At 45.7% G+C, this 25686-nt stretch overlaps 1 protein-coding gene across 6 annotated transcripts in view; it reads left to right on the forward strand.

Annotated features, from left to right (window-relative positions):
* Nucleotides 1–25686, forward strand: part of LOC140209664 (uveal autoantigen with coiled-coil domains and ankyrin repeats protein-like) — a 186839-nt gene that overhangs the window by 116145 nt on the left and 45008 nt on the right. For all 6 annotated transcript variants that reach the window (XM_072278014.1, XM_072278016.1, XM_072278018.1 and 3 more), the window contains exons 5-9: nucleotides 2950–3007; nucleotides 8238–8308; nucleotides 9666–9772; nucleotides 10968–11149; nucleotides 24207–24244. In XM_072278014.1, coding sequence (XP_072134115.1) covers nucleotides 2950–3007; nucleotides 8238–8308; nucleotides 9666–9772; nucleotides 10968–11149; nucleotides 24207–24244 — 456 coding nt within the window. The remainder of the gene's footprint in view (nucleotides 1–2949; nucleotides 3008–8237; nucleotides 8309–9665; nucleotides 9773–10967; nucleotides 11150–24206; nucleotides 24245–25686) is intronic.

The raw sequence follows: 25686 nt of genomic DNA on the forward strand, positions 1-25686 counted from the left end.
ATTCAGCCAGAGACTCATTCCACCGAGATGCAACACAGAGTGTCATAGGAAGTCATTCCTGCCTGTGGCCATCAAACTTTACAACTCCTCCCTTGGAGGGTCAGACACCCTGAGCCAATAGGCTGGTCCTGGACTTATTTCATAATTTACTGGCATAATTTACATATTACTATTTAACTATTTATGGTTCTATTACTATTTATTATTTATGGAGCAACTGTAACGAAAACCGGTTTCCCCCGGGATCAATAAAGTATGACTAAGATGTAAAAATAATGAAGTTACAGTAGATGGTGCCTTGATAACACACTATGACAGCTCAGGCCACTGGAGTTCACAGTTCCATTCCACTGCTGTCTGTAAGGAGTTTGTACGCTCCTTCCCGTGGGCCTGTGGGTTCTCCCACGTGCTCTGGTTTCCTCCCACATTCCAAAGATGTGCCAGTTTGTAAACTAATTGGCCATTGTAAATTGTCCTGTGATTAAACTGGGATTAAATGGGTGGGTCGCCAGGCAGCATGGTTGGAAGGGCCTGTTCTGAGGTGTATCTCCAAATAAATAAATCGCGAGATTCTGCCTCCCAATACTGATATAACAAACATCCTGAGATTTCTTTGTCCACCATTGATTGACTTTCTTTAAGAATGTAATTTAAAAAAGTTATGTATGGATGTTAGTTAGCTCCACCTAGCAGAGAGTGATCAGTAAATGAAGCAAGCTGTTGGAGGGATGTGGCTGAGGTAGGTACATTGACACCTGGACAGGTGCATGGCTAGGAAAGGTTCAGAGCAACCTGGCGTCCTTGGACCTCTTGGTTAATGGTAGGGGCCCATGGCACCAAAAAGCTTAGGAGCCCCTGGTTTAGAGGGTTACAGTACCTGCTTAGTCATTATGGACTGGCTGCGATCTGTGACATGGGAAGGACCATTCAGCCATCAGATCCATGGGAGCAATCCCATTAGTTTCGTGCTCGTCCACTCTACTTTGAGTGTTTTTCTTTGCCACGTTAAAGGGGAGCCCAGTCACAAACTACAGAAAATCTGCAGATGCTGGAAATCCAAGCAACGCACACAAAATGCTGGAGGAACTCAGCAGACCAGGCAGGATCTATGGAAAAGAGTACAGTCGACGTTTCGGGCCAAGACCCTTCATCAGGGCTGGGGAGAAAAAGTTGGAGAAATCGATGTTCGTGCCGTCAGGTTAGAGGCTGTATAAGGTATTGCTCCTCCAACCTGAGTGTGGCCTCATCGTGACAGTAAGTTGGAATAGAAATAGAAAGTGGAATTAAAATGGGTGGCCACTGGGAAATCCTGCTTTTTCTGGAGGACGGAGCACAGTTGCTCGACAAAGCAGTCCCACAATCTGCATCGGCCTCACCAATATAAGGAGGCCACACCAGGAGCATCGGATACAGTGGATAACCTGAACAGACTCACAGGTGAAGAGTCGCCTCAATTGGAAGGGTTGTTTGGGGCTCTGAATGATAGTGAGGGAGGAGGTGTAGGGACAGGTGTAGCACCTGTTCCGCTTGCAAGGATAAGTGCCAGGAGGGAGGTCAGTGGGGAGGGATGAATGGACAAGGGAGTCATGTAGGGAGTGATCCCTGTGGAAAGCAGAAAGTGGGGGGAGGTGGGAAAGTTGTGCTTGGTGGTGGGATCCCGTTGGAGATGGCAGAAGAAAGAGGATATCTTTATTCTGGAAGGAAAAGCCTCATCATGAGAGCAGATGCGGCGGAGACAGAGGAATTGAGAGAAGGGGATGGCATTTTTACAAGTAACAGGGTGGGAAGAGGTATAGTCCAGGTAGCTGTGAGAGTCATTTGGCTTATAATAGACATCAGTAGATAAGCTACCTTCAGAGACAGAGATCGAGAAAGGGGAGAGAACTGTCAGAAATGGACCAGGTAAATTTGAGGGCAAGGTGGAAGTTGGAGGCAAAGTTGATGAAGTCGTTGAGCTCTGCATGGGTGCAGGAAGCAGCGCCAGTGCAGTCGTCGATGTAGCGTAGAAAATGTTGGGGAGTGATGCATTAAAGGGGAATTGACTGGGTCTTTGGTACATGGTAGGAAATTGATGTACCTAGAGGAAACCTATCCTTCCACAGAGAGAATGTGCAAACTCCAGACAGACACCACCAGAAGTCAGGGTTAATAGCAGTCTGTGGGCAGTACAGTGTCTGTGCTGACTGCTCCACCAGTCTGGATTCCGTTGGGTGGCTCATGCAGTGTTTAAGAAACTCTGGTAAGTGGGGAATGCGATATTCCATAGAAGCTTGTCCGTTCCCATAGAAGCTATCCCACATTGAGAAAGCTGAGCAGTCACATAACTTTTGAGAAGAAGTTTTCAAAGCACGGTTCTGCTGCAGGGAGTGATCTTCGTCTGGGAATAGAAGTTCCCAGGACATCTGGAGAACATCCCTCCCCATCATCGGTGCTATCTGCAGGAGATGCTGCCTCAAGAAGGCAACATCCATCATTGAAGATCTCCACCATCCGGGCCACGCCATATTCTCGCAGCTGTCTTTTGGCAGGAGGTACGAAGCCTGAAGTCTTACACCAGGTTCAAGAACATTTATTTCAACCATTTGGTTCTTGAACCAACCGGCGCAACCCTAATCACTACAGTTTAGCAACTCTATAATTACATTGATCACTTTCCAGGAAAATAGTTTTGGTTTGTTGGTCTGAAAATTTCTGCTTTACTTGTTTATCTTGTGAATCTTGCTTAGGTGCTTGTGATAGTCATACTTTACTATGACTATCACAAGCACCTAAGCAAAATTCTGCTGCAGTTAAGTTTTTCTTTGCACCTGTGCATACAAGGACTTGTGCAGATGACAATAAACCAGACTTTGGCGTTTCTGCAGTTCTCAATGACGTATGCAGTTTCAATGTTGCAGGATATCTTATTACTGTTCGTCTGTATTAAATAAAAGCCTTCTTGTTTTCCAGCAAGATTGCCCTGTTGACACCATAGACCACGAAGGTAAATCTGCCCTTCACGATGCAGGTGGGTATGAACTAGCTTTTTATCTCACAGGTTCTGATTGAATGAGGTTTTTTTAATCTAGGGAGGGGCATTTTCACCAGAATTGTTATGCACTTATAAGATCTGTTTAAACATTCACAAAATGCTGGAGGGACTCAGGTCAGGCAGCATCTGTGGAGAGGAATAAGCAGCTGATGTTTCAGTCCTAGACCCTTCATCAGGACTGGAAAGAAAAGTGGGAGAAAGTCTGAATAAGATGGGGGGGAGGGGATTCTGGTTCCCCTCTTAACCCTTCTCTTCTCATCTCCCTCTGATGCCCCTCCTCCCTCCCTTTCCCCCATGATCTGCTCTGCTCTATCAGATCCCTTCTTCATCCCTTCACCACCTATCACCTCCCAGCTTCCCACTTCATCCTCTCTCCCTCACCCACCCTCCTACCTTGTTTGAACTGCTGAGTTCTCCCAGCTTGTTTGTTAATCTGTAAACTCAGATTTCCACTTGCCTCAGTCACTCTCCTTTACTAGGACAGATGGTTTCTTAATTGCCTGTTGATTTTTTTTTTAGCGACTGTTATTTTTATCCCCTTGCTGTGGTCATCTCTGCAAACAAAATCATCTAGCCAAGGTCTCTATCAGAGAAAAATCCCGGACATTTCAGTCTTTTTATAGAAGCAGAGAGGAATATAGTTCAAAGTACATTTATTATCAAGGTACTGTACATTAGACAGCTATGAAACAAAGAAACACAAAGGAGCCCATTAAAAGAAAGATTGTCAAACACCCAATGTGCAGAGAAAAAAGAAACAAATCATGCAAACAACAAAAGCAAGCAAATAGCATTCATACCTGAAGTCCACAAAGAGAGTCTATCCACACACCCTTAGTTCAGAGCAGAGCAGTGAGCTGAACTGGCCCATCCCTCACCTTGGGTCTTGACACCCTGACCTTTAAAATCTGGCCCGGTGCCTAAATTGTCATCCAAACGCACATAAAATACCTTTTTAAAAAAAAGTAGCCACAGGAATGTATGTTTGTGGTCTTCTGCTGCTGTAGCCCATCCACTTCAAGGTTTGATGTGTTCTATATTCAGAGATACTCTGCCGCTTACCATTGTTGTAACATGTTTGAGTTCCTGTTGCTTTCCTCTCAGCTTGAACCAGTCTGGCCATTCTCCTCTGACCTCTCTCATTAACAAGTCTTTTTCGCCCACAGAACTGCTGCTCACTGGTTGTTTTTTTTTGTTTTTCACGCCATTCTCTGTAAACTCTAGAGACCGTTGTGCGTGAAAATCCCAGGGGATTGGCAGTTTCTGAGATACTCAAACCGCCCCATCTGGCACCAACAATCATTCAAACTCATTTAGATTACATTTCTTCCTCATTTTGATGTTTGGTCTGAAAATCTACTGAACTCTGATATAATTTGATGTATCACATGATATAATTTGATAGTTTGCAGTAAAATGTGACTTTAGAATGTTGCAATTCATAGACCTTTTTCTTTAAGTGAGCATTACATGGATATTACATGTGAGGTCTTATTTATAGAACACAGAGCACTACAGCACAGTACAGAACCTTTGGGCCATGATCTTGTGCTGACATTTTAACCTACTCTAAAGTGAATCTAATCCTTACCTCCCGTATAGTTTGCCATGTTTTTGTATCATCCATGTGCCTATCAAAGTGTCTCCTAAATGTCCCCGATGTATCTGCCTCTGCCACCACCTCTCTGAGTGTTCCATGCCCCTCGCTACTTTCTGTGCAAACAATTTGCCTCTGATATTCCCTCTGTACTTCCCTCTAATCACCTTAAAATGATGCCCCCTTTATTGTCTATTCTAAATTAGCTTGCTCAAACGAGGGCCTTCCTCAGTCTCGGGTAGCATGGTAGGGTAGTGGTTAATACAACGCTTTCTAGTACCAGCGGCCCCGATTCAATTCCTGCTGCTGTCTGTAAGGAGTTTGTACGTTCTGCCCGTGACTGCGTGGGTTTCCTCCGGGTGTTTCAGTTTCCTCCCACAGTCCAAAGACGTGAGTTGGAAGGTTAATTGCAAAGACCACAATCGTCTATGTCATTTGACATGGCACATGATGATGATCGTAGACAAATCAGTTTCAGACAAACACTGGTCAATAAACCCAACAGGACGAACAACTTGGATCGACACTAAACAATAAACCTAACAAATAGAAACGTTCTTTTATACAGCAAATGTGGCCTTGAAATTGACCAGTTCAGCAGAAGTTGGGACCGAATGTGGTTGCATGGTAATTATAACAACGACATCAGCCATCACTGTCTGGTTTGGTGTAGCGTTCTTTCACAGTAAACATAAACTGCAGGTCACTGCTGCAGACGACCATCACTGCAGGGCTTGTATACGTCTGGACAAAGAGGTGGGCGGGTAAAGTAATAGCCACCCAACAGACTGACTTTTCAAAACCTTCCTTCTGGAAAGCGCTGTAGGGCTATTGGTGGGGGTGGAGGAGGAAAAACTTCATGCCATTTTAAAAGTTTCTTCCCCCAGGCAGTTAATTTGATCAACCACTGTAGCTTACTGCCTCACTTTCCTCATCTATAACCCCAGTCACTGCACTGCACAGTAAACACCTTAAACCACTGTTTACATTATAAATACGTGCTGATATTTATGAATATTTTGTTCTATATCCATACTTCAACCCCTTACATGAGACATGGCACATAATGAACAGAAGAACTGACATAATCTTATTACCGACTGAGGAACCTCAGATAATGGCCAAAACACCTGAGGTCTCCTCTTGCTTTTCAGAAGCCAAAAAGCAACCTTGGTCTCCTGCAACTTGGAGAAACTTTGAAATAACGATGGGTGGGACAGATGCGTAATGGTTAGCAGAACACAATTACAGTGACAGCGATTCCCGCTGCTGTCTGTAATGAGTTTGTGCGTTCTTCTCCTGACTGTGTGGGTTGCCTCCGGGTACTACTGTTTCTTCCCACATTCCAAAGATGTACAGGGTGGTAGGTTGAGTTGCTCATATGGGTGTAATTAGGCGGCACGGGCTTCGTGTGCTGGAAAGGCCTGTTACCGAGCTGTATCTCTCAATTAGTAACTAAAAACAAGCTGGCAGGAGTCCTCACATCAGTGTTCAGGGTGTGGGAACAGGAAGGAAAGTACTTCCTATCAACTGGTCTGGGTCACAAACAATTGGCTCATGAATCAACCAGCGTCTATGACAGAAGATAAGAGAGTTATTTATGAGCAGTTCAATCTGGCGGTTCAATATACTGCACGTTATTGTCTGATTTTCAAATTTAAAGCAGAGGCTGACAGGTTCTTGATAAAGAAGGGCATCGAGGGTTACAGGGCGAAGACAGGAAAATGGGGTTAGGAAGGAAAATAAATCAGCCATGATCAAATGGCAGAACAGTCTTGATGGCCCGAATGGCCTAATGGTTATCCTATGTCTTATGGTCTATAAAATCCTCCTGCATTTCTCAAATAACTGTGAGGAAGTTTTGGTGTCCTGCGTGAGTGGAGGTGTAAATTCCTAATATCTGTATTAACCGTCTCTGCCCTGGGAAACGAGTCTCTGGCTGTGCACTCAATGACAGAGAAACAAACCACCCCTCCAACTGGTACAGTGGTCTTAGACTGCCCTTCATCTTGTTTGAGATCTTCTTTCTATCTTCATCACCATCATCATGTGTCGTGTCGTATGACGTAGATGGTCATTGTCTCATGATAATGATTATTGTTAGAAAATTTTTGTACAGAAGTGGTTTGCTATTGCCTTCTTCTGGGCAGTGTCTTTACAAGATGGGTGACCCCAGCCATTATCAATACTCTTCAGAGATTGTCTGCCTGGCATCAGTGGTCACATAACCAGGACTTGTGATCTGCACCAGCAGCTCATACGACCGTCCATCACCTGCTCCCATGGCTTCACATGGCCCAGGTTGGAAGGGGTGTGCGTGCGCTAAACAGGTGCTACACCTTGCCCAAGGGTGACCTGCAGGCTAGCGGAGGGAAGGAGCGCCTTAGAGATGTATCCATACCTGCCATCTTATTATGTCAGTAGGCCTTTTGAAAGTAACGTGCAAGTGGAAGATTCCTTAAAAACTTTGGATTGTACTGTTTCTCTGTACTGCAGTTTACCCTGGCTTTGGTTCAGCATCGTTCTCCTGAAAGCTTTAGGAAGTGACTAATGCAAAATAAAACCATATCTTGTGAAACCATTTGAATTAGATCAGTGTACATAGTCATAAGTCGTCACTGTGCAGAAACAGATCCTTTGGTCTATTGAATATATCTGTTTTCTGCCTTGTCCCCATCCACCTGCACCCAGACCATATCCCTCCAAACCTCTCCCATCCAGGTACCCATCCAAACCTCTCTCCAATTGAATCTGCATCTATCGCTTCCACTGGCAGCTTGTTCCTCACTTGCACCACCCTCTGAGTAAAGACTCTGCCTCCAGATTCCCCTTGGGTGTCGTGGTAGCGTAGGGGTTAACGTAAAGCTTTACAGCATGAGGTGTAAGATCGCGGTTTGGTACTCGCTGCGGACTGGGAGCATGGTATTTTTATTGACTGCGATACAGTGCGGAATAGGTCACTGTCCCTTCGAGCCACGCCATCCAGCAATCCCTTCATTTAACCCCAATCACAGGACAATTTACAGTGACCAATTAACTTACTAGCTAGTACTTTTCTGGAATTAGGGAGGAAACCAGAGCACCTGGAGGAAACCCAGTCACAGGAGAATGTTACTGGCAATGATGGGAATTGAACCCACATTGCCTTTACTGTAAAGCGCAGTGCTAACCATCACTCTGCTGTGCCATCCCATATTGCGTTGGCTTTGGAAGTGATCTGGCCTATGAGCTGCCTGTGCACAGATTAGCTGCTGTGTTTCCTAATCTGACGCACAGGCCTGCAGTGAAAAGCTCTTTATTGATTGTTCGGCATTTCAGGGAGATTTGAAGCCATGACAGGAATATAGAAATGCAAGGTTCTTGTTGTTTTTCTGGCCCTCCCTCTCTTTGCTTGTCACTGTCTCTGTCCCGTCCTCTCTGTTACCAAAGATTTGCTAAAATGCTAAAACAATGCTTGTGTTATTTTGGTGGCAACTTGAGCTACTGGGGGCAGTTTGGTGTTGGATTCAGCCTATCAGGCTAATTGAAAGTCCAGTTCATTGCTGCCAGACTTCTCATGAATTAACTCTAGTGTTGTAACTCCCTTTCTACTCATGCCCTGTGTTTCAGCTGTTGCCGGGTGTGCATCGTGTGTGAAGCTACTCTTGGACCATGGAGCTGTTGTCAACGTCAAAGATCAGGTAAGTGTGCAATGGGGCAAGTGTAATGAACGCTATGGGGCAGCGATTGCAGGGAAGTGAATGGGCCGGGGCCGTGAATATCTCTGCAGATGTGAATGGGGTAATTGTGATGAATGCCTCTGGAAGTATGAATGGGGCAAGTGTGAAACAGGATTGTGCAATGGGGTGTTATTAACCACCTCTGGTGATATGAATGTGATTCATGCCTCTGGGAATGTGAACTGCAATAAGTTTTTTTTGCGTGTGTGCGCGAGTCTGTGCGTTTGCGTGTGTGTGTGTGTGTGTGTGTGTGTGCGTGTGTGTGTGTGTGTGCGTCCGTGATGATGTCTTTTTCATGGCTTTTACAAGGCGCAGAGCGAGAGAGAGAGACTGTGTGGCGCGCCACTCCTCACACAGACATTTTCGCAGTATTTTTCCCTTTATTTTACAAGGTCGAGTTGCGATCTCAACACTCATCCTGGCACGGATGGAAAGTGTACTCGGGAGCGGACCCGACTCGTTTTGAACCCGGGAACCTCCGCTCCCAGGTCTGGCCCTGATGTCATTGCGCCACCAGCCGGCCAACTACAATAAATTCAAAGTACATTTATTATCAAAGCGTGTATACATTATACAACAAGATGGATATAGTAGAAAACAGGCTGAATTGGGCAACTCAGTCATGTTACCAGGCTAACAGCAAGATGTGTTAGGTGAATTATTCAGCGATCCAAGTTCAAATCCTGGCACAGAAGCTGGAGAATTAAGTAGTTAAGTTGCAAACACAAGATTCTGCAGTTTCTGGAAATCTTGAGAGCGAGACAGTGAGAGAGAGACTCACACAGACACATTCTCATTCATTCTCTCTCTCTCTCTCTCTCTCTCTCTCTCTCTCTCTCTCTCACTCACTCTCTCTGCTGGCGGAACTCAGCAGGTCAGGCAGCGTCAATGAAAATGAATAAATGTGATGTTTTGGGCCGAGCCCTTCATCAGGACTGGAAAAGTGCTGATTGGCAACTCCTGCGAGACTGCTAGCGTCAAACTGTATTAGTCTCTGCCGTTCCTATGGACTCATCAGATGCACGGAGAGAGGCAGCCTGCTGCACGGGCATCAGCTTGCCCTCCATATTGTACGGCCCTGGCTTGCGTATCACGTAAACAGCTAGGATGAAACATCCACGGTTGACCCTGACCAACGGCGGGCCTCCTGTCGGAGGGGCGTTGGTGTATTGTTGAGTCCTGTGGAGAATGGAAACGGGTGTGTGTTGGTGTGGGTGAGGTGCCTGTCGAGCGGGCAGCTATGTCATATGCACTGGGCAACTAGCTGGAGAAGCTGTGATTTTCCTCACTGCCTTTGTTGTCTTTGCCTCGTGCTCAGGATGGAGGGACCCCTCTCCTGCTGGCTGCCCAAGCGTGTCATCCTGTGGCCTGCCGGCTCTTGCTGGATCGTGGAGCAGATATCAACTCCAGGGATAACGAAAGCAGGTAACTGGGAAAGAATCTGCAGGTTTGAACAAAATGTATCACATCTAAATTCCACTATTAAATGTTGTCCAGTGGACGATGTGCGGTTGATTCTTGCTGAGGTGCACAGACCAGAGACAATCCCAGTTAAAGATAACCCAAATGATTCTGCAGATGCTGGAAACCTTGAGTAACACACGCAAAATGCTGGAGGAACTCAGCAAGTCAGGTAGCATTCATGGAGAGGAATAAAGAGTCGATGTTTTGGGCCAAGGCATTTCATCAGGTCCTACTGAAGGGTCGCAGGCCAAGATATCAACTCTTTATTCCTCAGCTAGATTAAAATGCTTGAGAAAACTCAGCAGGTTGGGCAGCAACTAGGGAAAGGAACAAGTGTTGATGTTTCAGGTCGAGACCCGTCATCAGGACTGGAGAGGAAGTGGGCAGAAGCCAGAATAAGAAAGAGGGGAAGGAGCACCAGGTGACAGGTGAGACCAGGAGAGGGGAAGGTGGGTGGGTGCAGGAGTGGACTATGAACTTAAGCTGAGAGGGGACCATAGGGGAAAGCGAAGGAGGAGGGTAACCAGAGGAAGAGGGTAACCAGAGGAAAGTGATGGGCATTTGGAAAGAAAGGTTGAGAGGGGAACCAGTATGGAAAAACAGGAGGGAGGGAGGGAGTAGAGTTTGACTGGTTGTAGAAAGCAATGGTCAAAGTTAGATGACCTTGGTTATGGGCGCTGCAGTTCAGAGTCAGAACCAGGTTTAATATCGCTGGTGTATGTTGTAAAATTTCACAGTGCATAGAACTAGAATAAGGTAAGACAGTAACAATGCAAAGGAAGTGTAAAAGCTACAGAGAAAATGCAGGTAACAAAGTACAGGATCAGAACAAATTAGATTGGGAGGCCAGAAGTCCATCTTATCATATGAGAAGTTCGTTCAAGAACCTGATAACAGTGGGATAGAAGCTGTCCTCGAGCCTGGTGGTGTGTGCTTTCAGGCTTTTGTATCTGCTGCCCGATGGGAGAGAGGGGAAGAGAGAATGTCCAGGTGGGTGGGGACTTTGATCTTGCTGGCTGTTGTCCGGCACATTGTCATTAATCAGTGGTTTTCCTGTACCGATCTCCAGGGAGTATGGTTACTGAACTCGAGGTCAAGGTTTCCGAGCTTTGGGAGGGGGAGCTGCTTTTGTTGACCTGATTATCCGTTGTTTCAGGACCGCGCTGATGCTGGGCTGCAAGTCGGGTTGCAAGGAGGCGGTGGAGGTCCTGTTAAATCACGGAGCGGATGCGAGTCTGGCGGATCAGCACGGGTACCAGTGTCTCCACTACGCGCAGCTCTCTAAAAACCCCGAAGTGTTGACTCTGATCAGAGCTGCGGTGGAGAAGGCGGTTAAAGGTGAGTTGATATTGATATACACCATGATAAAGCTGCTGAAGTCTGGATGGACTGTCTTGTAATTCGTGCAGTGGGACTGATAGCTGTGATCTGAACTGGCAGACCACTTACAGTACCGTGCAAAAGTCTTGGGCACATATCTGTAGCTGGGGTCCCTAAGACCCCTGCACAGTACTGTATTTGTCAATGTGGAGCTGAGAGCAAATTTGTAAATGTAGCGGGAGCAGAGGATGTTGGGATTAGTGAGGGTAGGAGTGCTGTGGGAGGGGTGTGGGACGGGTGGCAGAGAAGGGGTAAAGAGGATTGGGGGGGGTGGTGTGGGTGCAGACACACCCAGCCCTGAGACACCAGGCAAGGTCATTTGATTCCTAACAATCAGTTTATTGATCATTACAGAATGTCTCTCTGGTGCTTCCTGCTCCCTCCCCTCTCCCTTCCCCTTCCCCTTTTCCCAACCATGATTGCCCTCTCCCTGCCCCCTTCCCATTCTCAGTCCTCAACAGAGACCCATATCAGAATCAGGTTTATTATCTCTCACATATGTCATGAGATTTAATTCTTTTTGTGGCAGTACAGTGCAATACATAAAATCACTACAGTACTGTGCAAAAGTCTTGGGCAGCCTAACTATATACTGTATGTATGTCTGAGGCTTTGGCACAGTACCGTACTTTGTAATTTATTTTGCTTCCTCTTGTCCTTATTGTATGAATCAGAGGATCCTGGGTCCAGGGGAGTAGACCGATGCTCGGTACAGTATTGAAGGTATTGAATTCAGTTGACACACATCAAAGTTGCTGGTGAACGCAGCAGGCCAGGCAGCATCTGTAGGAAGAGGTACAGTCGACGTTTCAGGCCAAGACCCTTCTTTGAGACTTTTAGTTAGTCATGACGAAGGGTCTCGGCCTGAAACGTCGACTGTACCTCTTCCTAGAGATGCTGCCTGGCCTGCTGCGTTCACCAGCATCTTTGATGTGTGTTGCTTGAATTTCCAGCATCTGCAGAATTCCTTGTGTTTGAATTCAATTGACTTTTTTTCTTACATCCTTCACATACATAAGGAGTAAAAATCTTTACGTTATGTCTCCATCTAAATGTGCAGTGTGCAATCATAGTAATTAATAAAAATGATAATTTATAATAAATAGAACAGTCAATGTAGCATAGATATACATTCAGATCAGCATGAGTTAATCAGTCTGATGGCCTGGTGGAAGAAGCTGTCCCGGAGCCTGTTGGTTCTGGATTTTATGCTGCGATACCATTTCCCGGATGGTAGCAGCTGGAACAGTTAGTGGTTGGGGTGACTTGGGTCTCCAATGATCCTTCGGGCCCTATTCTCACACCCGTCTTATAAATGTCCTGAATCATGGGAAGTTCACAACTACAGATGTGCTGGGCTGTCCACACCACTCTCTGTAGAGTCCTGCGATTAAGGGAGGTACAGTTCCCATACCAGGCAGTGATGCAGCCAGTCAGGATGCTCTCAATTGTGCCCCTGTAGAAAGTTCTTAGGATTTGGGGGCCCAAACCAAACTTCTTCAAGCACCTGAGATGATAGAGGTGCTGTTGTGCCTTTTTCACCACACAGCAAGTGTGTACAGACCACATGAAGTCCTCAAACCTTAAGCTGTTTACCCTCTCCACTCCAGATCTATTGACATCAGTAGGGGTCAGCCTGTCTCCATTCTTCCCGTAATCCACAACCAGCTCCTTTGTTTTTGTGACATTGAGGGAGAGGTTGTTTTCTTGACACCACTGTGTCAGAGAGATGACTTCTTCCCTGTGGGCCACCTGGTTATTGTTTGAGATAAGGCCAATCAACGTAGTGTCGTTGGCAAATTTAATTAGCAGATTGGAGCTGTGGGTGGTGACACAGTCATGGGTTTACAGGGGGTAAAGGAGGGGACTCAGTACACAGCCCTGAGGGGCTCCTGTGTTGAGAGTCAGGGGATGGAGGTGAGGGAGCCCACTCTTACCACCTGCCGGTGATCTGCTGTGCTTCAGAGGCATTGTCTTTCAGCTGAGGGAGTCTTATTCACCCTGAGGGATTTGAGATCACAAGTGTCTTGTGCCCAGTATTTTCCCTATAGAGTCATAGAAAGTTCAGCACAGAAACAGGCCCTTTGGCCCATCTAGTCCGTGTTGAACCATTTAATCTGCCTACTCCCATCGAACCTGCACTGGGACCACAGCAATCCATACCCCTGCCATCCATCTACCTCTACAAACTTCTCTAAAACGTTGAAAACAGCACTTGTGCTGACACCTCGTTCCACGCTCTCACAACCCTCTGGGTGAAGATGTTTCCCCTCATGGTCGTCTTAAACTTCTCACCTTTCACCCTTAAACCATGACCTCTGGGTCTAACGGAGTGAAGGGGGGAATGGGTCTGACGGTGTGAGTGGGGGGAGACCGGTCTGAGGGAGCGAATGTGGGGGGGAACGGGTCTGACAGAGGGTACGGGGGTGACGGGTCTGATGGAGCGAATGGGGAAAGTGTCTAACAGCAAGCAGTGCATATACTCTCCACTACACATCTCGAGAGGTTTGTTTAAATCTTAGATGACATTTAATTTTCACAAGTTTCTCAGCAAGTAGAGGTGCTGGCCTGCTTTCTTCATAATGGCACATGTGCTGGACACAGACCAGAACCTCTGAAATGATACCACCCCCGAGGAATTTTAAGTTGCTGCCCACCTCCACCTCTGATCCCCCAGTGAAATCTGGCTTATGGACTTCCGGTTTCCTCCTCCTGAAGTCAACAGTCAGCTCCTTGGTCTTGCTGACGGTGAGAGGTTGTTGTGGAACTCTCAGTGGTGCGTGGAGTTATCCACGCTGGTTCAGGAGCCTGATGATTGCAGGATAGTGACTGTTCCTGAACCTGGTGGTGTGGGACCCAAGGCTTCTGTACCTCTTTGCCAGATAGTTGCAGTGAGGGGAGAGCGTGGCCTTGGATGGTGGGTGGTCCCTGATGGTGGGTGCTGCTGGGGTAGCGTTCCATGTAAATGCACTCAGTGCGGGGGAGGCCTTTGATGTGATGGACTGGGTTTCATTCATTATTTCTCTGTAGCTTTTTCCTTTCTCGGTGTTTCCGTACCATGCCGTGATGCAGCCAGTTAGGATGCTCTCCAGTGCGCATTTATGGATGGTTCTCCATGATTCATACTAATCATTCCATACGCAAGTGCATCAAGGCAGTACACAAGGAAAACAGAATGAAGAATATCGTGTTACAGATGCAGAGAAGGTGCAGTGCCATGACAGGGCAGATTGAAGGATCAGGAGTTCATTGTACAAGACGTCCAGTCGAGAGTCTGATAACAGTGAGATGGTAGCTATCATTGAGTCTGGTGGGACAGATTCCCAAGATTTTGTCTTTCTCCAGTGGGAGGGGGCAAGAAGACAATATCTGGGGTGGACGTGCTACTTTATTATGTTGGCTGCTCTCCTGAAGCAGTGGAATTGTTGCCATTATCATCATTATGTGCCATGCCATACAATGTGGGCGATCATGGTCTCGTGACCATGATTGCTTTTGGCCAACTTTTCTACAGAACTGGTTTGCAGGTGCTAACTTCTGGGCAGTGTTTTTACAAGATGGATGACCTCCCCCACCCCCTGCTCCAGCCACTATCAATACTCTTCAGAGACTGTCTGCCTGGCGTCAGTGGTCGCATAACCAGGACTCGCGAGATGAACCAGCTGCTCATATGTCCGTCCACCACCTGGTCCCATGGTTTCATGTGACCCTGATCAGGGTGGGGAGGTGGATAAACAAGTGCTGCACCTTGCCCAAGGTTGACCTTCAGGGTAGTGAAGGGAAGGAGTGCCTTACGCCTCCTTTGGTAGAGACATATCTCCACCCCGCCAGCCGTGGTGTAATTGCAGACCGAGTTAATAAAGGGGGAGGTTGGTATTGGCGATGGATTGGACTGTGTTCACAAAACTCCCTCAAAGAACCAGCAGAGGCATGACGATGGGTCCTGACGAAGGGTCTCCGCCTGAAACGTCGACTGTACCTCTTCCTAGAGATGCCGCCTGGCCTGCTGCGTTCACCAGCAACTTTGATGTGTGTTGCAAAGGCATGATGTTGTGATTTTGGTCTGCCAACCCTTCAGCAGCTTTCCATGAAGATTAGATGCCAATACAAACCAAGGCATTGTGGTGATTTGTTACTTTAACTGCTCATTGTAAATGCAGATTGTTGACGTACAAAGCCATGATGGGACTCTTAATTGGGCGATGCACCTGACTATAAATTATCCAGTTTATTCACTGTTGATAGATTGGAGCACTTTCATGTGTGATTAGAATAGAGTTTTATCCGGTGAAGTGAACTATAATTGTCTGGGGGGGGGGGGGGGAAGCAGTTATTCATGATTTATGAGGCAGCTAATGTCTTGAAACAATCAAGTGTGCATTTTCCTAAATCAGCTGAATAAATCATTCATGTGAAGGTGCAGTGTGTGGTCCATGTCATGTACATAACCATCAAATGAGACCGTGTGTGGGAATGTGAATGAAGGAGAGGAGGGGCAGGTTCTGTCAGCGGAAGGAGTGGTCATGCTTCTGGTTATGGGCCCATAAGTTAGAAAGGAAATTTGGTCACCTTGGTCACTGCCGATGGAGTTCAACCCAGAAAAGTGTGAAGTGATACACTTTGAATTGTCAAACTTGAAGGCAGAGTACAAGGTTAATGGCAGGATTCCTAGCTGTGTGGAGGAACAGAGGGATCTTGGGGTCTAAGTCCATAGATCCCTTAAAGTTGCCACACCAGTTGACAGGGTGGTTATAAAGGTGTATGGTGTGTTGGCTTTCATTAGTCAGGGGATTGAGTTCGAGAGTGGCGAGTTAATGTTGCAGCTCTATAAATCCCTGGGTTAGACCATACTTGGAATATTGTGTTCAGATTTAGTCGCCTCATTATAGAAAGAACGTGGAAGCCTTAGAGGGTGCAGAGGAGATTTACCAGGATGCTGCCTGGATTAGAAAGCATGTCTTACGAGGATACGTTGAGTAAGCTAAGGCTTTTCCCTTTGGAGTGAAGGAGAAAAAGAGATGCCTTGAAAGAGGTGTACAAGATGATAAGAGAAGAGAAGGGGTAAGAAGGGAGTCAGAATGGCTTCTGTCCTCACCTGCCCATCACTTCCCTTCAGTGCCTTCCTTCCCTTTCTCCCATGGTCCACTCTCCTCTCCTATCAGATTCCTTCTTCAGCTCGTTACCTCTTTCACCTATCACCTCCCAGCTTCTTACTTCATCCCCTCTTCCCCCTCTGCCCACCTTCCCCCCCTCCACTGGTCTATAACTTCCCAGCTTGTGCTCCATCCCTCCGCCGGCTTCTTCCACCTTCCTCTCCAGTCCTCGAGCGGTCTCGGCCCGAAACGTCAAAGGTTTATTCTTTTCCATAGAGGCTGCCTGACCTGCTGAGTATCTCTAGCACTGTGTGTGTGTGTGTGTGTGTGTGTGTGTGTGTTTGTTTCTCTGGATTTCTAGATCTAAGTAAATTTATTATTAAAGTGCATATATGTCACCATATACTACCTTGAGATTCTTTTTTTTTCCATTATCTGCTGGATTTCCAGCATCTGCTGAATTTCTTCCATTTATGAAGTGAGGCATACTTTGAGTGGCCACTGTCTGTGCACTCTCTAATCAAAGTAATAGAGGAGGAAAATCTTTATTAAAAGTAATAATACTCCCTGGCCTCCCATTGCGATGAAAGGTGACTGGGTGGCTGAGTTACGAAAGTTGTGATGATATGCGTTCTGCCTTAAGCAGGTCCGTGCATTCCAAAAGAAACCCCTAAATGAATGTAAATTAGGCAATTTTGTTTTGAACTTTCTATTCAAAACTGTCAGTACAATGTTAATCAAAGGGGAAGAATTTGTAATGTGCTTTGTATTCATTCAGTGCCTCTGTTTTATCTTTTCCTGGTGTCAAGAAGAATTTTTTTTCCCTTGTGTAACTGGGTCATTTCACTTTAACAAAGCTGAGGTTTTTACTGGTTCTTTTCTTGCACCTGCTTTGATTTTAATTTTCAACTTTGGTAATTTAAGATCACTTCACTTATCAATTCCTACGCTTGCAGTCTCAACAGTGTTTTATATTCAAATGGAATTCATTTGACAAATTTTCTGGTTAAGTTCGCATTTCTGTGAAGCTCGAATGATGTGTATTTAATTCATTTGCATATCTCATTAAATATTCTTTGTATTAGTTTATAAGCTTCTTAAAATAAGGTTGAAAGATTACAGAGAAAACTTACAAGGATGTTGCCATGTCTGGAAGACCTGAGTTAAAAGAGAAGATTGAATAGGTTAGGGCTGTATTCTTTAGAATTTGGAAGATTGAGAGGAGATTTGATAGAGGGTATGCTAAATTATGAGGGGTATTGATAGGGTAATGCAAGCAGGCTTTTTCCACCGAGGTTGAGGGGGCGGGGTTGACAACCAGAGGTCATGTGTTAAAGGTGATAGGTGAAATGTTTATGGGGAACATGGGAGGAAACCTCTTCACTTAGAGGGTCATGAGAATGTGGAATGAGCTGCTAGAGCAAGCCGTGCATGTGAGCTCGATTTCAATCTTTAAGTGAAGTTTGGATAGGTACATGGCTAGTAGGGATATGGAGGGCTATGGTCTGGGTGCAGGTCGATGGGAGTAGGCAGTTTAGATGGTTTTGGCAAGGCCTGTTTCTGTGCTTTGCTATGACTCTATGACCTTGTAAGAGGATAAGAAATAGGAAAAGGAGTTTCCAGCTTGCTTCAGTGAGTCATCAAACACTACAGAACAGAAACAGGCCTTTTGGCCCATCTCGTCCCTGCTGATCTGGTTTTCTACGTAGTCTCATTGGCCCACACCTGGAACATAACCCACCATACCTCTCTGATCCATGTACTTAACCAAAATTCTCTTAAGAGTGAGGCACCACGGTAGGGTTGCGGTTAGCACAAAGCCATTACAGTTCGGCGTGTCGGGAGTGCAATTCTGATGCTTTCTGTAAGAAGTCTGTACGCCCTTCCCCTGGGAACGTGGGTTTCCTCGGTGTGCTCTGATCCTCCCACATTCCAAAGACGTACAGGTCAGGAGGGGTTAATGCCCTGTGATTAGGCTGGGGTTAAAGAGGTGGGTCGCTGGGCAGCACAGCTCGTCGGGCCAGAAGAGCCTGGTCCACGCTGAATCTCAAAAAAAACTAAAGGTGAAATGTTTCGCTGAGTTATGGTTAATTTTCGATCTTGCTGCCAATTTCCATCGCTATAGACATCTCTTGGAATCTGAGTTGTGTCTTAAGCCATTTAAACTCTACTATATAGCTACTCCTCCGCTTGCTCATACTGTCACACATCTTCCAGTGGTTTAATTTCCCTCGGTTGGGAAATTTTCATAATTGGCCCCATGTGCTTAAGGGGGAATGAATTTATTCATGTTATTCATTACTAGGCCATGGTGAATATTGTTAAGGAGGATGTGAATTTTATTCAGCATCCTGGGGATATGATTTCATATCCCATTATGACAGCTGGGGACTTTAAGTTATTAAGTAAGTCTGAATTAGAAAGGATCCTGAACGAACTGATCTTGTTCACAAATATCATCAAGGAAAAGGTCTTCCTGGCTGCTGTAATCTGGCTGTGTGTGATGCAGACCCTGTGAAGGGTTAGTGAGTTGCACGCATGCTACATTTGGACCGCTGGAAGTGTGGCGACACTCGCGGGCTGCCCCAGCATGACTCTCGCTGATTTGATTTGACACGAGCGAAGCAATTCACTGCAGCCCACGCAAAGGTGTGTAGAAAGTGATAGATGAAGCCAGGTGAGTGGGAATGGTAAAGGGCTGGAGAGGAAGGAATCTGATAGGAGAGGAGAGTGGACCATAGGAGAAAGGAAAGGAGGGGGGGACCCAGGGGGAGGTGATAGGTGAGATGAGATGAGAGGCCAGAATGGAAACGTACAGTGAACTGTATGTTTCGATATACATGTGACAAATTAATCTTTGACATAGTAGGGACATAATAATAATAAATTACTGATCCCGAGTAGGAAATTCTTTCGTTACAGCAGCAACATTTAAAAACACACTTAGTGTGCAGACTTAACTAATAATAAAATACAGAATAATAATATACACAATGTACAAAATAATAATGTACGAAATAATAAAAGCTATTGTACTATGATGTGTGTTCTGTTGCACAGAGATGAACTGTTGTATATGCTTATTGCATTTTGTGGGAAAGATTTTCTCTAACAATCTTTGTGACAGAGGAGCTGAATGAGTTTGTTTGAGAGGGTGCTCCACTGCTTATTCAGTAGGTCAAGGAGGAGATGTGCCAAGATGCTAAGTAGCCTCCTTCCATTCTAAAAGTTCTGTCACAGGCTAACAATCTTTGATACTGTGATTTACTGATACTTCTTTGGTTCCTCATTCTTGCTAGACACACAATAAATCTGTGTGGACCATTGATCACAAGCATAAGAGATTCTGTAGGTGCAGGAAATCCAGAGCAACACACCGAAATGCTGGAGGAACTCAGCAGGTCAGGCAGTATCAATGGAAATGAATCAACCCTTGATGTTTTGGCCCAAGACCCATTAGCAGGGCAGTCGTTTTGTGTGTGCAATATTAACATCTGACAACAATTGATGAGCAATTAATGTCCTTGTGGTGGTTTGGAGATTTGCATTCCTCAGTGACCCAGAGAGCTATGTTGGCTGGAGTCGGGGCTTTGCTTTGACCTGACTGGCATGGGTGACCCTACCAAGAGCTGAAGGGTAGCGGGCAGACTGAGTGGTCCACTAGCCCACTAGTCCTCCAGGTTCGGGGGTTCAGCTCAGGGCTAACAACCCTGACCGGTCAAACAAAGCTGTTACAGAAACAGCAATGAAGATTCCTTCTACATCTGAGTGCGATGGTATTCCTGAGTCTCCACCCGGGACTTGCATGGCTGAGTATGACAGTAGTGAAAACTGAGAGGAAGCTACTGCAGACATCCCACCCTGCAAAAACTCATCTCAGGGAGGTAGCACCATCAATTTGCAGGAGACTCCCGGAACTTCCAGGAGAGGTAGGATGTCTGCAATAGAGTAGCTCCTTAGCAGCCAGCCAGCTAGTTTAAATAACGTTAGCTATGCTAATGAACGAATGACACCTGTAAACTCACCTCAACATGTCTTTTACAGTCTTAACCCACCATGGGCAAGAGAAAAGTTACTGTTGCAAACTGTGCAGTGAGCAACACTGTCATTATTTTTGACCCCTATTAGGCAGGGGTGCACTTTAGCGTAGTCTGGGGTGATGTACGTTTTATATTTTTCTTGGAACACTCTGCCATGGCGCGCTCTCACTCACGCGCGCGCACGCTCTCTCTCTCTCATAGTCACTCGAGCACTCTCACTTTCTTTCTCGCTCGCTTGCTCTCGCTCTCTCTCTCGCATGCTCTCTCTTGCTTTCTCTCGATCGCTCTCAAAAAACTTGATTTCCGTGATATTGTCTATAATTTGCGGGCATCAGGGAGCCACTATTAATATGCAGGAGACTCCCGGAACTTCCGGGAGAGGTGGGGTGTCTGCTACTGACATGATGAAGGAAGCACTGAACACTATCAGAGAATGGGGATCTTCATTGCTGCCTTAAATGCCAGCAGCGTGATGGGCAGTACTGGGCTAACAATGTAATAGTCAGTGTGAAATATTAATGCAATAGATATTACTGATGTGAATTGACACAAATGACATGTTTCACTATGTTCTGATGCACATATGACAGATAAAGCTAATATTTACCCATAGATAGATATACTTTATTGATCCCGAGGGAAATTCGGTTTCATTACAGCCGCACCAACCAAGAATAGAGCATAAGTATAGCAATACAAAAACCACAAACAATCAAACAACAAAATGTAAACTATGCCAGATGGAAATAAGTCCAGGACCAGTCTATTGGCTCAGGGTGTCTGAGATATACATTGAGATAGTGGACATGATGGGCCGAGTAGCCTCCTTCCACTCTGTGGAATCAAAAATGCCCTTCTTGTGCAGTAAAGGTGAGTGGAGGCAGGGAAGTTGAAATTGATGTTTGCAGGCAAGGAATTTAAAGAAATGATTGCATTAGATCTGTATTAAATGTGTGTGCGTGCAGGGTTTGACTTACAACTCCACAGCGCCATCTGCTGTTTGTAGACCAGGTTACTGTGACGCAGAATACATCTGTACTGACAGCTGTGTGTGATATTAACATCAGACTGATTTACGAGCAATTAGTTCCAAGTCTGAGCTAATTATGTACTGGTTAGTGTGATACATTACTGAGATTATTCATAGATGCTCCTTGTAAGGATGTGTATGTTATTAGCTTTCATCACAAATTGGGGTGCAGTGTGGTCATCAGCATGAGAGATTCTGCAGGTGCGATATCTTGAGCTACACACATGAAATGCTGGGGGAACTCAGCAGGTCAGGCGGCATCTGTGGAGGGGAACAAGCAGTCGACTTTTCGGGCCGAGACCCTTCATCAGGTTTGGAAAAGAAGGGGGCAGAAGCCAGAATAAGGGCGGGGGGGAGTGGTAGATGAGACCAGATGAAGGGGAAGGTGGATGGATGAAGTAAGAAGCTGGGAGGTGATAGGTGGAAGTGGCAAAGGGCTGAAGAAGAAGGAATCTGATAGGAGAGCAGAGTGGACCATAGAAGAAAGGGAAGGAGGAGGGGAATCAGAGGGAGGTGATGGGCAGGTGAAGAGAAGAGGTTTTGTAACTTCAAAACATCAAACTAATTCAAAGGAAGACACAGGTCCAAAGTGTAACTTCATGTTTACTTCAAGTGAGGCACGTGCATATCATATTATTTAGAGTGATGATGCATGCAATTCATGTATTTATACATATAACCTGCAATGAATTATTAAAATGAACAAGAATGCTTAATCAAACTATAACCATGAATACTCAAATATAAAATCGATGTCACTGTTTTTAAAGACGCACTTGTATAATATCCAGACCTCAGCACATTCCGAAGTTCTTGTAGTTAAGAACCTAATGAAAGCAGCTGATTGTCATGTATACTTGTAGATGGCACATAAGACCATTCAGCCCATCGAGTTTGTACCTCCAATCGGTAATCTGAACAATCCCATTTCCACATTCATTTCCCTGTACCTGTCCAAATGCCCTTCAGGATTTCTAATAGTACCTGCCTCGCACATCTCCTCTGGAATGTTAATAGGCTAAAAATCAATCTGTTCCGTGATACATTTATTTATACTTCAGCTCCTCGTTCTTGCTAGACACAGAGTGCATCTGTATGGACAGCTGTTTTGTGTGTGTATTATTAACATCAGACAGCTGATTTACAAGCAATTAGTTCCAAGTCCCAGCTAATTATACAGTGGTCACTGTGAAACGTTACTGATGTGATTTGACACACATGACGCATTTCACGGAATGTTGCGATGTATGTGTGAGAAAGATCTTTATCTCTAGACATGGTTTTCTGGTATTTCTGAAGAAAAGGGGGTGTAGTGGACAATGAGGAAGGCTATCAAAGCTTGCAGCAGGCTCTGGACCAGATGAGGAAAATGAGCTGAAATGTGGCAGATGGAATTTCACGCAGACAAGCCACCTTGCCAGGACAAACCAGGGCAGGACTTGCACGGCAAATGATAGGGCACAGGGAGCGTGGTAGCTCAAAGGATCCATAATTCCTTGAGAGTAGCGTCACAAGTAGGTGGGGTTGTAAAGAGAGCTTTTGGTACGTTGGCCTTCATAAAGCAAAGCAATTAGCACAGGAATTCGGATCTTGTGTTGGAGTTTTATTAAGATGTTGTTCAAGCCTAATTTGGAGTATTGTAAAAACACCAATAAGATTGAAAGAGTGCTGAGAAAATTTATACTGATGTTACTGAGATTTGAGTCCCTGAGTCATCGGGAAAGGTTGAATTATCTGCAGCATGGGAAAATGAGGAGAGATCGTGCAGGTATACAAAATTATGAGGGGTGATCACGTGCAGGTTTCTCCCCCCTCAGGGTTGATGAGAATAGAACTCTAGGTCATAGGTTTAGGATGGAAGGTGAAATATTTAGAGGGAACCTGAGGGGGAAATTTGCTCTGAGGGTGGTATGACTGTGGACAGACCTCGAGTGTTGGCTGCACATTCCAGAGCCATCGTAGCCTATTCAATAGAACAATAGGCAGCCAACGTACAACAGCAACAAAATAAACCCCTTTCTCTCACTTACACACAAGCACACTCACACTCACTTCCAGCTGCAGGCCTCTGACCTCCTGACCATGGCCCCAGACTTGCAGACCCTAGTCCTCCAACCTTGACTCGCTGACCTCCAGTCTTCACCCTTAAGAGTCACTGCCCCCTGAGCTCCGTATCAAGTGGGGCTGTCGCATGGAGGAGACTTCCGTGTGTACCTGCCATGTCTTTCTGGATGGAAGAAGTCACAGCTCCGGGATGTTTGTTGTGTGGACTGATACACAAATGACCCCAGATGTATTGTGTTGCCATGGACACCGGTTACTAAGGTGTTCACAATTACTTTGCCACAGTCCCTGTCCATTCCATTTCCTTGCAAAATCCCTGTTCCCTCAAGAAAAAGAGAAACGGAATATGGCAGAAGGAATAGTTTGCAGTAACTATGACTGCGATAGTTGTTATGGATGAAGGGGAATAACTATTCCTGGTTCAGTTATTCCCCCTGAACCACCAGTCGGGATAACTTCACTAGCCCCATCACTGAACTGTTCCCACACCCTATGGACTCACTTTCAAGAAGTCTTCATCTCATGTTATTGATATTCGTTGTTTATTTATGATTACTATTATTATTTTCCCCTTGTATTTGTACTCCTTTGCACATTGTTGGGTCTGTCCTGTCGGGTGCGGTCTTTCACTGATTCTATTGCGTTCCTTGTATTTACTGTGAATGCCTGTAAGAAAATGGATCTCGGGCTTGTATATGGTGATGTGTACGTGCTTTGATAATAAATTGACTTTGAACTTGGTGTTCATAATTGTACTGTTGATATTTTGCCTTTTCTTTTCTCCACAGTGAGAGAATCAAGTGTGAAATTACACCCACCGTCACAGGTAAGACTTGAAAAGTAATATGGTCATACCTTTCGGAAATATGAAATTAAAAAAAGAAAGTGCTGGTCAGGCAGCATCTGTGGAGAGGGAAACAGATGGCATTTCAGGCTAAGTTGAGTTAACTCGGTCTCTCTCTCCACAGATGCTGCCTGACTTGCTGAGTACTTCCTGTTCTAATTCTGGTTCTTTTTGTTTGCTGAATTAACTCTCAGCACATCCATGGAACTGATGAGCGGATGGTGCTTGTGTGTGGTTAATCTGTTAACGTGGAGTGGCTGTTCCACATGAGTTAAAGCTTTATGCTGAGAAGGAACTGAGAGATTTCTTGGTCCAGATAGAACAGTCTAAGGCGATTGGAGACTGGGCTCTTTGAATTTCCTGTGGACTCTAACTGTACAAAGGACTCAGACTCGCATGCTTTTGCTCACAACTCTTCCTTTGCCCTCCTCAGCCTCAGTTGTGTCCCGCTGTCCCTCCTTGCTGTCTCCGTGCCCTTCTCGTCCCCAATCTGGCACCTTTCCTCCCCCCACAACTGTGTCCTACGCTTTCCACCCCCCCCCACCTGCTTACCCCTCCCTTCCTGTCTGATCCAGTCCTCCTCCAAATGCCCGGGGGCGGGGCACGGGGGATCCAGACGCTCGGCGGGGAGGCACGGGGGGATCCAGCCGCTCAGGGGGGAGTGCAGTGGATGGGTTTTGATTGCATCCACTGGTGCACAGTTATCACTCTCTAATTTTTGATTCAGCAACTGGTGCTGGGGTGCAGGAATATTCACTCTGAGGTACCAATTCATGTTCCACTAGAGCAACACGGAAATTTAAATACAAGTAATTAAATAAATCCGGATGTTAAAAGCTAGTCTCTGTGCACATAGAACATAGAACAGTACAGCACAGTACAGGTCCTTCGGCTCATGATGTCGTGCCAACACTTTAATCTGCTCTATGACCAACCTAAGGCAGGGGTGGCCAACCTTTTACATTCCATGCGTCAATTTTTTCACGCATGAGTTCAGATGCGATTTTTTTTCACTCATGAGTTCTATAATAACATATTTTTACAGGAATTGTGGGGGTACAAGAGTATGGTGCATCTGAACTCATGCGTGAAAAAAGTTGATGCATGGAATGTAAAAGGTTGGCCACCCCTGATCTAAGTCTTCCCTCCCACATAACCCTCCATTTTCCTTTCATCCATGGTCTTATCTTAGAGTCTCTTAGAAGTTCCAAGTGTGCCTGCCTCAGGCAGGGTGTTCCATTCACCCACCACTCTGTGTGTGTGTGTGTGTGTGTGTGTGTGTGTGTGTGTGTGGGGGGGGACCCTCTGACAGAACCCCCCCCCCCCGCTGTACTTTCCTCCAACCACCTTAAAATTATACCACCTCATATTAGCCATTTCCACCTTGGGAAAAAGACTCTGCCTCTCCACTCGATCGATGCCTC

This window comes from Mobula birostris, chromosome 14 (genome assembly GCF_030028105.1).
Source record: "Mobula birostris isolate sMobBir1 chromosome 14, sMobBir1.hap1, whole genome shotgun sequence".
NCBI classification, from domain to species: Eukaryota; Metazoa; Chordata; class Chondrichthyes; order Myliobatiformes; family Myliobatidae; genus Mobula; species Mobula birostris.